A 15,134-nucleotide genomic window follows, 5' to 3' on the forward strand; every position below is an offset into this window, starting at 1 on the left:
TGGAAAATGCTGTTATATGCTCCAATCAGCTTTACATTAGCATTTTCTGCAATGCAAGGAATGTGTTTTGGAAAGTGAAGTCCAATGTGAAACAATTCTTTCCAAGTCTAACCTACAAGCCAATTTTAACTTCTACTCCTGCTCTTTGTTGTTTGGTAGGTTTCTTGTTCTCTTTGGAGGCCCTGTATCCTCACTATGCAGTGCATCCTGGTCATTGCCATCTAGGCTTTATGTTGTCAAGCTTGCTCACTGAATTAGGAATAGTGATATTGCCAGAACTGGCTAGCTAAGCATAAACTAGGAAGATTTTTGCTGTGAGAAAACAAAGGTTTGGTCTTGAAGAAACCCTAACACTGGATCTAATATCTAACTCTGATTTTTTTCTTTACTGTTGAACTAATGCAGCAGATACTATACAGTATATATTAGAACAGTATTATAAATCCAGATTGGATGAGAGATACTTACCCCATTGTTCTTTGAATTTCAGATATTTATGAGCCGCCATTTCTTACATTACTGCAGTGAACCTACTCTGGATGTGAAGATTGCCTTTTGTCAGGTGTGTGTTCCTTACAGGTAAAACAAGGTACAGTATATACTTGTACTTACATATTTTATGATCACTATTACATATCAATCGTATATGTGCCGAAAGTCCTTAGCGACCTCCTCAATCTGGTCCATCCCAGTCACTGGTTATGTTGGCTGGAATTCATAGTGCTAAGCCTTGGAAGTGACTGGTGTGTGGGATTTAGCAGAATGTCTGTGTACCACAGAATGTTTAAATCTGAGTGGTGCTATCAGGGCAGGACTTTGCGCAACGAGGACCCCAAATGCAGTAGGATAGGTCTAGGATAGTAAACTGAGCGATAACATCCTATCTAAAGAGGACAATGCCCCATAAAAGCAATATGTCTAGAGGATGTTAGCCAAACATATGCACAGATATTTTCCATGCATAGCCATGCCCCCGGTGATCATACACTTTTACCCCAGACCTGCTGGAAGAAATTTTCCTCCCACTGACTGCAATTGGAAAAGGGAGTTTTTTTGTTTTTTGTTTTAAAACCCGTCTCTGCTTCAGGTTTTGTTTAATAAAATAATTGGTATTATATGAACAATTCAAGTTTTTAAAAATAAATTTATTGACAATTTTGAGATAAAATATAAACGTGAAAAAATATTTTAAAAAGTTAGAGAAATAAGAAAGATAAAAGAAAAAGTGAAGAAAGAAAGCAATATAGTTAAAGAAAAAAGAAAAAGATTAGCAATTCAAGTTTTATCTTAGTGATTCTTCATGTGACTATGCAAAAAAAAACCCAAAAACTAAATGGACTTTGCTCACACACATTCAAAAAATCTAAACACTTTTCTGGATCAGACCAAAGAGATACCTAATCCAACATAAATAATCCCTTTAGGAAATCCTTCAGCAGCGAAAAAGGTAATGGTCCTCACCCAATATCTGGTGTTCAAAAGTTCATCAAAACATTTTGTGATGGTTTCTTTCTTTTAAATGTCCTGAATATGCAATGCTAGATTCCAGATTCTATCAATAATAGAGAAGAAGAAAAACTTGTCTCCGCTCACCATCTCCATATCAGGTGTTTTTTGTAACTATTTTTCAAATTCTTGTTCCTTAGCCTTTGTTTTTAAATTCTATTTTTTAATCCTTTTGTTTTAACAGATATTTTAAAACAATCAAGAAAAACAAAGGAACAGGTGAAATAAAGATTTACAAACTGTTTAAAATCAAGCAAGAATTGTCAAAACAACATTAAATTTTGAACATATTGTAATTATTTAATTAATATGTATCTATTTTAATCAATATTTATTCTATTTTTACTGTAAACCACTCAGAGTCACCTCACAGTGAGATGGGTGGTGACAAATTTTAAATATAAATAAATAAAATAAATAAAAAATTAATACTATGGATAAGTTAATTTCAACTGTTATTGAAAACAACATAAATGATCAATAATTAGCAAAAGTAGTCTTATTTAGAGAAACCCTTATTTTGGATGTGGTTGAAGTCCATATGCAGAATTATAGTCCATAAATAGTTTCCAAATTAAGTTCCATATCAGACTTTTTTTTTTTTAATGTGAAGTTATTTTTGACATTGATGCAGACTCCTGGAGATCAGACTGCCATTCTTCTAAATATAATGTGTAATTTTGGTAAGAAGCATAGTGTCCTGCTAGCTGTTATTGTATATAAAGCCAACTCCTTATACAGTGGTACCTCGGGTCACGAACGCTTCTGTTCACGACCAATTTGGGTCACGAACAGCTCCGTTCGCAAAATTTTGCTTCCATCCATGAACTCCACATCGGGTGATGAACAGGATCCGTGGCCATTTTCCCTGCCGTGACACGTGGTCGTGGCTTCCTGTAGGGAGGGGGACTCTCCCTCCAAGCAAAAACCGCCTCCCCACCCGCCTTCCTGTCCTCCACGCCAGAAGTCGCCTCGAGCAAGGTTAGCGTTCTCTCTCTTCATACTGTATTTTGTTTCATATTTTTGTGGTTTAAAAAACAAACAAACATATGGTTCAGAACGGATTAACTGTATTTACATTGAACCTTATGGGAAAATTTGATTCGGGTCGCGACCAATTCGGGTCGCGACCAGAGTCACGGAACGAATTAAGTTTGTGACCCGAGGTACCACTGTACTTGTAGGAATATAAACTTTAGTAATACTTAGCAGGAAAAACAGCTCCCAGGAAAAAAGTTCAATATTTAAGATGTGTTTCATTTTGTAGCAAATCATCTTCCAGAATTGTTGAGCTTTATGACTTTGTGTGTCTGTGTGTTCCTTTGAGTCAGTCTTGATTTCTGGTGACTGTTTGTAAATCTTGTGGTTTTGTTGGCAATATATTTAGGAGTGGTTTGCCATTGTCTTCTTCCTAGGGCTGAGAGAGAATGACTGGCCCATAGCAGGCTTTGTATCTAAGGAGGACTAGAACTCACAGTCTTCCACTACACCAGTTTGGTTCTCTTTATGATATTGCCACCAAATATATGTATGTATTGCATTTACAGAAAATTTTGGAATATGAATTATCTATTTTGGTATTCAGCACTGGAGTAATATATCAGCTAAAAAGCCAAATGTATTCTCAGATAGGAGATACAATCTTTTCTAGTTCAACAATATCTTGTAGGAGCTATAACATATATCATATTGTCATGCATAGAACTGCTACCCACAAAGTTAAGGCACATTCTGTTTAACTGACATTACCACTCCCACCTTCAGATTACTTACCCAGAGTAATCAATCCTGCACTGCAGGATCAGTAGAGAGAGATATTCAACAATTCAAGCATGAAACTACATCAAAGTTCCAATAGAAGATAATATATGTAGCCCAGGGTTGAACTGTGGAGTCCTTGGTGCTCCCTAAGCTTGGTACTTTGCTTGCAGACATTTCATTAGCCAACTAGGTGACATCATCAGTGTGAGTAAGTGCAGGGTTTGCTATCTGTTGATATAGAGTTAATATACAGAAGCCTCCTCTGCCAGTTTTGGTGGTGCTTTGGTTTTATCCTTGGTAGTTCCTTGATTAGTAGTACAGTCACTATTATGTGAGATGGGCAGCTATATAAATACAATAAATAAATAAATAAAGATCAAAGTTTAGTACAACTCAACTTTTATTTAAAAGGTTATTTATTAGGAATGTTCCTTCATGATGCACACATAACAATCTTTCATAAAACTGAAGAAACCTTATTTCAGAGTATGAAGGATTTCTTCTGAGGTTGGGTGCTGCATTCAAGACTGCAAAAGGATTTCCTTGTTATTGGCCAGCTTAGTTGTCCCTTGGGATTTTATCCAGCTGTTCTTATATCAGAAATCTCTTGTAATTTTCAGCTTATAGGTGACAAGCCATTCTCTTGGAAACCTCGGCATTCTTGTTATCTCCTTCTTGGCAGTCTAAAGCCTTCATAGCAATTTTGTTGTTGAGCTTTCCAGCTGACCTTACTTATGCCCTCCTGCAAAATTTTCTCACTCATCCTCCATTCATGTGCTATAATGTTCACATTGCATTTAAATTGTAAACAATGAATTCAGGTGTTACAGTAATAATGATAGAAGAATATCCATGATTACAGAAATTAGAATAAACCAAATAGTTACATAAATACTAATAAGTATGGCATGCAGGATTATCCACAGTATTCTGAACACGGTTGAGCCATATATCTGCTAAAAGCATGAAGATATTGTCAGTTTTATTTCTGGCTCCTTTACTAGTGACCTTTTTCCATGAAATATGTTGAAGATGCTGACCATTGGTGTCTTCTATTCTCCTGAGATCTCTTTCCTTGCCAAGTGCCCCATGCCACCACATATTCTTCCATCCTTCAAGCACCATTTTTGCATAAATAGCCTCTAGGAGTGCAAGAAAGTTGCTAATGCAAGTATAGGAAATATCAGGCCTCTTTATAAACCACAGCTACCTTGTGAAATACCTTGTATCTATATAATGGCACCTAACTAAAATTCTAAAATTACCATTTCTGCCAGTCAAATAACACATTACCTAATTGTAGCCACTCTTTGAAATGTGTTTGCAAGTGATGCTAAATTCAGCCAGATTGCTGAACACTTTCACTGAATGAAAAATATGGCTCCAGTTCTGTTCAAAGTGTTCTGGCTCTTATTTGTTTAAGGCTTTTTGAGCATATAACTGACTGCAACCAGAGTAATTCAAGAATAACTTTCTTTGACACAAACCTTTCTGCCCCTCAAAGTTTTTAGAATTATGTCTATTTCATGTTCCCTCATGATTAGACATATGGCCTGTGTCTACACTTAAGGCTGTGCATACTTTGGATATTCATGTAGCAGCAGTCTGTAATTACTTAAACCAAATATTTCTTTTCCTGAGATCATATTGGAACTATAGAGGACAGCCACTTGCTCCTGGGAAAAGATACAGCTGCTTTAAAGAGCTGATGACAGCTGCTACATGAGCACTCTATGCACTCTGAATCACCTTTTATTCTTCAAATCCTATACAATAATATAAGTTGTAAATATGCATATACCCGAATTTATTTTAAATAGCACATTAAAATTGCTTTAGGATTCACCAATGAATGATCATCTATATTTGTTGAATAATAAACAGAATAATGAGGCAATCCCAAATAACATAAGTACTATACTTAAAAACATGGGGAGTTTCCAGCCTGGCCATTGATATAGCTCTCACCCAAGCAAAGTTGGCACAAGCAGTCATAAATTTGTCAACACTGATTGCTGAACTATAGTTTCCTGGCCAACCTCTGTGTAGGAGTTACCACTGAAGCAGGGCTAATTCAGAGGCTCCTACAGTTAATTTTCCTTGAGAATCAAAATCCAGTAATTTAAACTGTGGAAATTGATTTGAAATTCAATAACATAAGTTAAATTAAGAGTATGACATTATTTAGTAAATGAATTACTAATAGTAATGGGATTAAATTCTCTTGATAGTGTATTCTCCTATGTTCCACCGAATACAGGCATCAGAATAAATGTCTTCATTCTTTCAGTGTTTCTCTACCCACTAATTAACTAGAGAAAGACTGGTTAGGTCTTGCTATTCTGTTCAAACTGTTAAGATGGAAGAATCTCACATAATGTTGCACATAAAGTGCATTAATTAAAAGTGCACCTAACTTTTGGGTTAGGGATAGATCTTTCATCTCACATTCTTTGTAATCCATTCCATCATCACCATCTTATTGGTTATTGAAATGATTGAAGCAATTGTCAGAGGACTGTGGTTATAAGGGTTAGTTTCATTTCCAGGCTTCATAATATTGATTTTAACATCTGTTGACTAAAAATAACCAGCTGCCTGATATGTAATTGAATGTAAATATCAGTGAACTTTGGAAAGATCTTAGGCTAAGAATGTATATTTAAAAAGCCTAATCCTAACCTTCATTTTAGAAATGTTTCCTTCAAAGAGATGCTTCAAGCCAATTTTTACCATATTTTGATTAAAATCTGATAGTACCACCAAGGGCCAGATAAAATTGCTGTAGCCCAAAGACTGCCAGTTGGCAATTCCTCTGTTAGTGCACTAATAACTCTTTTTTCAGGTTTAGAAATATTTTTCTGTATATTTTACCATCTGGATATGACATGAGTCATCCTTTGCATCTACTACTATTTTTTCCCTTAATGCTTGTTTAAAACCAGAACTTAGTCAATATTTAAATTTAAAATGTAGAAGTATAATTTGAGAGAGAAACAGAAACAGTTACCCATCTGATAAAGGGAATGCTAGCTATCTGCTTTAGGAAATTTTTCTGTTTGCACAGGACTTCAGTGTCCTGCTATTAGCTTTGCACATTGTGGAAAGATAATGCAAAATTATATGAAATCAGGTGTTTTAGCTAGCTAGTTAGCCAACTGTTGTCTTCTGTGATTTGTAGTGATGCTCCAAGGTCCCAGCAAATATGGTACATTGTCTACTACTTCATCCTTCTTGTTGGGCTGCCAAGGATTAAACCTGGAACTTGCTGCATGTTAAAGAATACATCTACCAGAGAACATTGTCCTTTATATTTATTCATCTTCTGATAAACTTGAGGAAAGCCAGGGCCACAACTATTCTTATCCTACATTGCTGGAAGGGAAAATAAGTAAACATTCTCAACAGCTCATAGCTCCTAGAGTAAGTCACATTCAGTTATGACATATTCCTACCTCTTCACCACTTTGAAGGATTTTATATAACCATAAAGAGGATGATTGAATTCCCAAAGTGACATCATTGGCCATGAAATGATCATCTCACACCCATACATTCAACCTTTCTTATTCTAAACCTACTGAACTCAAACCTACTGAAAACTGAGTTTTAATATTTAAAACAGCATAAACATCCACTAGTATTCAGTTGCAAAAATGAGGTTCTGTAGACTTTAAACTCTGTTAGAGTATCCATGTATCTTATTTTAAGCCTTCTATTTAAGGATTTTCAAAGGATGGTGCTCTGATTCATGCCCAGTATCTGAAAAGCACTTCAACCCACACCTGATTTTAAAATAATTTGTAAGAAAGAGGACCAGGGGCCAAGAGACTGCTCAGTCACAGCTAAGATCTAGAAGAGACACCGTTCACCTAGTTGAAGGCTTTGCGTTGAATTGTACTATATATCTATTTACATTTTAAATAATTTTAAATCTGCACCTATGCACGCATATAGTATTTATTTATGTATTTAATCCGCACCACAAGTAAGGTTTTGGGGTACATTGCAAGGTTTTTGAAAATATTAAAAATATTTAAACAGTAAAATTCATAAAACATAAAACATTCAAATGCATTCATAGCAAGGGAAAGAGTATGAAAATAAAATATATAAGTTAAGGCTTGTTATATGAAATTTCCTGTTATTGTGAGAGCTCAAGCCTCTTTTTAAATATTTCCCTAAGTAACAGTCATGCTGACACTGTATCAATGTATCATCCACCAATTCTTTGATATCAAAAAGGAAAATAGTTCAAAGAAATGGGTCCGCCTCTAAAACCATGTTTCATGGAGTTAATCATTTAAGTGTTTCCATTTACCATCTCAAGTTCAGCTTGTTTTGGTTTAGGTTTTGCTTGAAGATTATCCATATACTATAGTTGGTTATGATGACAATGATCTGTCTGCATAATAGCTTTAATTACAGGAACTTAAAACTGATGTATGCATTCAAATACTGTAGAATGCTTGAACTACAGTTTATTAGGAATCACAAACTGAATCAAGAATTCAACCAAGAATTCAAGAATTCAGAGTGAACCAAAAATCACAGAATGAACCAAGGACCAAGAATTCAAGATGCTATTTAGTTCAGGACTGTCAATGCCAATACAATTATTATTACTATTTGTAGTAGTAAAGCTGTAGTAAAGTCGTAAAGCTGACATATAATAAAATACATCTTGCTAGCTGAGCACTACATGATAATAAGTTAAGCCATAATAAAACAAAATTGTGTACCATAGTTCATATAATGACCAAAAAACACAGCATGAAATTTTGCTGAAACCAGAAAAACTGATGATCTCAGTGTTTTGGTTTTTTCCCTCTCAGTTGGCCTGAATGTTTGGAACTAACACATTTAGAATGGGGCATATTCTTTCCTTGTGTTATGTCATATTGTGTACTGTGTTCAGCTCTGCTGGAAGAGAAGGGCTAATAATGAACTATTGGTTGTACCCTATAAAAAGGTGTTGAACTAGATTACGGCCAGTGGCTCCTGGGTTTATCCAAGAAATATGTTTTTTCTGATTCACCTGAAAAATAACTATCTGTGAAATGACCTTTGGCTAAATTCTGTTCCCATAATATGTTTACTGTAATCCGGTCAGCCATTCACCTACTCACATCTTGCCAGTGATTCTGGCCATATGCATAGTAACTACATTGATTAATCCTTTGGGGAATTTATTTATTTTAGAAAATGTATGTGGTTGCCTATCGTAAATACATAAATCTGGGTAGTTTAGAATAAACGACAAAAAGTACATTCAAGAAATCATGAAAATTAAGCTTCACCTGAGGCTTCATAACACACTGTTGATGCAACACCACCTATACTGGGACCAATAGACATCCCAACACAGCTCCTGGGGGAAGAGAGCCAGGTCTTCACAGCCTTCCAAAATGCCAGTTGAGCCAGGGCCCCCATGATCTCTGGGGAGAGGCTGTTCCATAGGACAGGTACCATGACCAAGAAGGCATATCTCTTTGGTTCCACTAGAGGAGAATGTTTGATAGAGAGACCTGAAACATGCCCACCCTGTCCGATCTGCTGGGACCTGCAGAAATCCTTGGCTTTGTGCCCCGTAGGGCTTTAAATTGATAACCAGCACCTTGAATTGCCCCCAGAAGCATACTGGAATCTAGTGCAACTTTGTAACAATGGTGTAACCCAGATGAACCTTGTTATTCTCCAGAAGCATGCACTGCTGCATTCTGGATTAGCTGAAGCTTCCAAGTATCTTCAGTTGCAGCCCCATGTAGAGTGCATTGCAGCAATCCAGCTGGGAAGTGACTAAGGCATGAGTGACTGTGAGCAGAGCCTCCTGGGCCAGGAATGAGTGCAATTGGCACACCACAATTGTGCAACTCCCCTTATTTACAGCTGCCATGTGCCCTTCAAGCAGGAGCCATGAGTCCAAGATGACCTCCAAATTGCATACCAATGTTTTCCATGGGTATGTGTGATGGAATGGAATTATGAAGGCCAGGCTCAGGGAGATAACTGTTTTCTTAGCTCACCGAAAGAGCGTGGGAACTACAAGAGGATGAGGCTGGCACCTCCCTGAGGAATTCATGGTGTTGTGGCTGGCTGGCTTGGAAGCTGGGGTTTCAGTCTGGGAAAATTCTTGCTAGAGGTTGTAGCTAATAAACATAGCTGAACTGATTTTGCACTGTCTCTTGGAGTTCTTTGGGCTAAACCTGACAGTATGCTACCCTGTCAAGAGTTAAAGATGGAAAATCCCCACACCTAGGGCCCCCCAAACTTCACACCTTTCACCAGGAAATCTCTCTCCTTATGCTGGGAGAGTGGAGGCAAAGCTAGTGTCTTCCCAAATGATCTAATAAGCAACAGTGTTCCTGGCTCACTTCCTGCAGCCAGACAGTGCTTGGGAAATGTGCTCAGTGCTACCAGGCCTTCCCGGGGAGTTCTGACATTGAGAGTTAGCTTTTTCAGTTATCCTTTCTCTCACACTCATTTTCTTGGAGGACTAGATATGCCAAATGGGTAAGTTCCCAAGACCCAACTGGCTGGTTAGAATTTAACCTTATCTATGACCGTTTAGGGTTAAATTGAACCCCCTGGGGTTAATTGACTGGATCAACATACCCTCCTCCCCCCATCACTGGCCAAGTTGAAGATGTGATGAGAATAAGGCTTTATGTAGTAGGGCTTAACTTCTTGCGCAGAAGAAAGAACTACACTGACCCAGAACTACTGTTGAACCACATATTGTTTATTATTAGATAGGTTTGATTTTTAAATCTTTCCAGCCCTCTGATTCTTCTGGGCAAAAACAGCATCAGCTCATTGGCGATAGGGGTGATGCTATATTAAGAAAAATATATTTTGTTTAATTCAGTCTGTCAAAGTGGTATGTGATTCCTCTTATTTGTGGAATCTTCTGATGTATTTTTCAATTTTGTTTGTGAGGTGATAATACTGGTAAACCCTGCCTGTTACTATGATTGAAGCTTCCAAAAAATGAACAATTCATAGCAGACAGATGGCAAGCTTACTCCTGGCACCTGTAACCACCTACTTGAGTGTGCCTTCTGGGTATTTACTGACATGCAATTGCTGCTTCTCCTAACATGGAGTGCGCAGGGTTCTTCACACAAAGACAATATAAGAAAGCCCACAGGCAACTAAGCTATGCTATTCAGTTTATTCTGCAAATTTGTTCATATCAGCATCTCCTTCTGGCGTTTATAGACCATTCCCCCATCCTCTATCACTGCTCCACAAATGCTCATCTCTGGCTTTTGAATGCATGTTCCTGCTGGGCGGCTTGTAAAAATAAATACACTCCAAAGCCAAAGGTAATTAGGAGGAAGCCATTTTTGGCAATTAGCCAGGAACAGATTAACATACTACACCTCAGACTTTCCCTGGCTTTGTCCCCTGAAGCACAGAAGTCTTCATTCTCTCTCCCTGCCCCTCCCTCCCTGGATTAATGGCAGCAGGTACCATATGCTGTCTTTGGTGTTCTGTTTTGTTACTTGAGACTGTTTTTTGGTCTTTCCTCAAAAAGCAAGGCCAGAATCTTGGAAATGTTTGCTTGAAGAAGGAGATCCAGTAAGGCAAACCCAGGGGGACTTGGGAAAGAAAGAAAGAAAGAAAGAAAGAAAGAAAGAAAGAAAGAAAGAAAGAAAGAAAGAAAGAAAGAAAGAAAGAAAGAAAGAAAGAGAGGGAGGGAGGGAGGGAGGGAGGGAGGGAGGGAGGGAGGGAGGGAGGGAGGGGGAGAGAGAGAGAGAGAGAGAGAGAGAGAGAATATACAAAATTATAGAAGAAGCTAAGAAAAAAAAAGAGCTATAAACCCCCCAAAACACACAGGGCATATATTCACCCAGATACAAACAAATACAGGTAGTCTTCATTTAGCAACTGCCTCATTTAGCAAACGTTTGCAGTTCCAACACTGATGAAGAAGTAACTTTGCGACCAATGCCCACATTTACAACCTTCACAGCATCTCTCTCTCAGTCACGTGTTCACCATTACAACAATATGCGTTGTCCTGTGTAAAATCGTAAGCACGGTCAGGGTCACATGATTTTTCACTTAGTGACTGCTTTGCTAACAACTGAGTTGCCAGTTCCAATTGCGGATGGTAAATGAGGACTATCTCATAGTCTATAAAGCTATACAGCAAACATTTCACTGAATGGAAGCCATAATTTGTTACAATCATCCATAGCTAATCTATATTGATAAAATATTGATTCACAGATTGCTGGTGACATCACTTGTGCAGACCACTGAATATTGGAGCCATATGTTTGTCATGTGCTAGAAGAATCCAAGGGAGAGACTCTGATATTGCATGCATATGTTTCACTCTTGCTGTCCATAAATATCATAATAAGAGTTGGGACCTACTGAAGAAAGTGTTGGACAAAGTGGGTGGTGGTGCACCTTCTCTCTTATCAGTGCCCTGGGAGGATAAGCAGTGCCAAGCAACTGAGTCCATCCAGCCTTTAAACTTCTCGCAGAGTGATGTTGAGTCAGGGGAGTTATGGAACATTAAAATGGTGTGTGCGTCTAGGTAACTCTGAAGCTTAGAGTGCTGAGCCAAAAATAAGATCTGTACAAAAATAAACACATCTGTACAAATAGAGGTAGATCCAGGCAACCCCCTAGTAGTAGCCCTTGATGAGACTGTGGTAGCTGCCTAGGGATGTTCATGTGTTGATGCTGATCACCATTTTAATTCTCTTGATAGTAACATATAAATAATCATTGCCAAAAAGAATTTCTCCTGCCTCCTTCCTAGGAGAATTATTTGAAATGTGCACATGGCAGAATGTTACGAATGAAAATACACTCTTTCCCCCCTGATATTTAATCAGTTTTTCTAGTACACTGGAGGCTGGTTCTTTCTTTTTCCTTCTTTGTGATGTGTTAGTATATTTATCTAGGGCAGTGTTTCTCAACCTTGGCAACTTTAAGATGTCTGGACTTCAATTCCCAGAATTCCCCAGCCAGCAAGGGAATTCTGTTGCCAAGGTTGAGAAACACTGACCTAGAGATTCTTGATCTGGAAGTCCCACATTATGCTTCTTTCTTCAACTTGAGGCAAGAGAGCCAGTTTGGTCTAGTGGTTAAGGCTCCAGACTAGACGCCAGGAAACCATGAGTTCTAGTTCTGCCTTAGGCATGAAAGCCAGCTGGGTGACTTTGGGCCAGTCATTTTCTCTCAGCCCAACTCACTTCACAGGGTTGTTGTTTTGGGGAAAGGAGGAGGAGGAAGGAGTATTAAAAAGTAAATTAAAAAAAAAAGCTGCCATAGACAATCGATGAGGCTGAAGATTTGAGATCTGACTGAAGATAAGGGTTAGGACTTGTAGGTGTGACTGCTGTGTTAGTGATGTCTTCTTGTCTTCATGAACCATTTCTGACCAGTTTCGTCACAATTACAAGCAGACAGCCAGTTTTTTACTCAACTTGTTTTTGAACTGCAAACAAACAGTGGCTTGAATGAAACAAATTAAAGTCCCCAAATGGTTCTGATTTGGATAAAGCAGTACACAGCAAATTATTTAGTAGTTTAAAAAAATAAAAATAAAAAGATACTCTTCTAGTTAGTAGAATGGAAGTTTCTGTATATGTCTATCTTCATGAAAAGTGATGTTGAAACTAAATGTAATAGTTTAATAAGCAAATAAATCTTTGGGGGGGAGTAGCTGTTACTTTCATTTTCTTGGGAAAATGCCTTTCTCACTGGAAAAGGCTATGAAGACAGTATGTCTTACACATGTAAAGTTGGGATGTATTGCTTCTCTACAGCAATTAAACCCTTTATTAGTTATGTCTTCAACTGAAGCCTAGGAATGTTGACATTACTTCTCTGAGCTGTTCCCTAACCCTGGCCTATTGCAAAGATATATTGTCCCAAATGTGCCATTCAGCCTTTTTCTTGCCACGCAAAACTGCAAATTTCTAAATATAATTCAGGATGCTATTGTGCTCATTTTTAAAGATCTGCATGGCTTTGGGAAACCTGGAATAAACCTTGTTTACTTTGGTATCAGTCTGCTTGGACACAAAGGTCTTTGCTTCAGCTCCCCCAGTTTCAGTGGGTGCTGTCCTTGGGGAGATTTTTTTCCTGGCATCTCCTCTGATATAATTTCTTCATTGTTTGATGTTTCCTTTCCTAATCCTTTGTCTTTTCGATAGCTTTTCTTTCCTGTCTTCCTGTTGTACACAGATTGTGATACTTTTTATATTCTTGTCAGATAGTGCATAAATAGTAACATGTTGAAGAGAACATATTAATTTATCAAATAAACACACGCCCATGAACACAAATCATCCTCAAAACTCATTTGTATTATAAAATAGGAATGTATTAAGGATATTGGGGAAATATAAATCTTAATGTACTGTGCATTTCAGTGCCTTGGGGTTTTATTTATTTTTTTTTTTGGCACACTTTGAATTATCTGAAAGATTCCTATTTGCACTAGGATTTAATCCTGGAAATATAATAGAAATATAATATGAAAGTTGGCTCTTGTTCCTTTTTTGCCACAACTAGTGTTAAAATCTTATCTCTGTAATTGATTGGAGCAATATCTTTGTTGTGATTAGGATGTGAGTACATAAATTCATAATGATTGATAACCCTAACCCTAACCCTAACCCATTTGGCAGGAAAAAAGAGAGCTGAAATAAGTGGACTTAACTGATTGGTGTGCAAAAACTTTTTGGCAGGCAAAAATGGAACAAGAGCCATGAAAGATTTAAGAAGATTAGCTGTCCTGAAGGACAACTAGCTTGAAATGACAGAAAGATGATGTCTGAAATCCTGCTATTTTAATATTATGCTCCTTGTTTATTGGCATTCTTTTTTCTTTCTCTCTTTGCTCACATCATTCTGTCTCCGTGACAGGGATTTGGGAAACAAGTGGATGTGTCATATATTGCCAAATACTACAACATGAGTAAAAGCAAAGTTGACAACCAGTTCTACAGTGTGGAAGTGGGTGACTCGACCTTCACAGTTCTCAAGCGCTACCAGAACTTAAAACCAATCGGCTCTGGAGCTCAGGGAATAGTTTGGTAAGATTTGCTCAATTTTTCTCAATCTGTATTCCTTGTGTTTGCTAATGGTATATGCCACCTGTGGTATGCATTAAGTATGAGTCCTGAGCGTTGCCCCAAATTACAATAAAAATGTACGCAAGGGGTGAGGTAAGAGGAAAAAAAATGTTTTTATGCATAAAGGCTGTAAGACTGCTATTTTGGTTTGCTGTTTTTTTCTCCAAATACTATATTGCACAGCACTGCCTAAATGCTTGCGAATAAAATTAAATTAATGGATTGAGATAGAAGAGCTTCCGGTCAGTCTAATGGTCCATCTATCAAAAGTAGTTAAAATATTTTGAGTTTTACATAGTACAGTATATATATAATAGTTTCTGATTCTCCCATGCTGATAAAAATACTAGAAGTAAGGGATGCTTTGAAAAAATTGATCCAAGATTAAAGGTACCACTAAGCTCTGTTAAAGGCTCTTATTTCTGGAAGAGTTTCTCCTGCTAATAGCAGATACTAACTAGCAAAAGGATATTGTACAATAGCTTACACTTTTTTTGCAGTGTCTTCCAGAAGCAGCGGAAAGAACATTTCAAGCAAAAGAGTAATTTCTGCTTTTGGTGTTCAAGAACAATCTGGAATTTGCCAGACAATGTCTTATCCTGTATCATTTTGAAATTGTCACAAATCCAAGGTTCCCAAAGTTGATGTGACCATTAATCCCTCCTCATGGAGAAAAAAAGAAAAAGAAAAACTGACATTTCAGTGAAACATATAAATAATATTGTGAGGGTTGCATTATAAAACATGAAGGGCGTATCA

The 15,134-nt window shown here is 37.5% G+C and overlaps 1 protein-coding gene across 3 annotated transcripts in view; it reads left to right on the forward strand.

The window, feature by feature from the left end:
- The first annotated feature begins 496 nt into the window (after nt 1–496).
- Nucleotides 497–15,134, forward strand: part of MAPK10 (mitogen-activated protein kinase 10) — a 95,588-nt gene continuing 80,950 nt past the window's right edge. For 2 of the 3 annotated variants that reach the window (XM_007420706.3, XM_007420707.3), the window contains exons 1-2: nt 497–562; nt 14,167–14,336. In XM_007420706.3, the coding sequence (XP_007420768.1) occupies nt 497–562; nt 14,167–14,336 (236 nt within the window). Of the gene's footprint in view, nt 563–14,166; nt 14,337–15,134 lie in introns of those variants that run through there. The other variant, XM_025166884.2, reaches the window with a different exon arrangement.

Source organism: Python bivittatus, unplaced genomic scaffold (genome assembly GCF_059951505.1).
Source record: "Python bivittatus isolate LINGU-HERP-01145 unplaced genomic scaffold, Pbiv_v1 ctg000070_np1212, whole genome shotgun sequence".
Classification (NCBI taxonomy): domain Eukaryota; kingdom Metazoa; phylum Chordata; class Lepidosauria; order Squamata; family Pythonidae; genus Python; species Python bivittatus.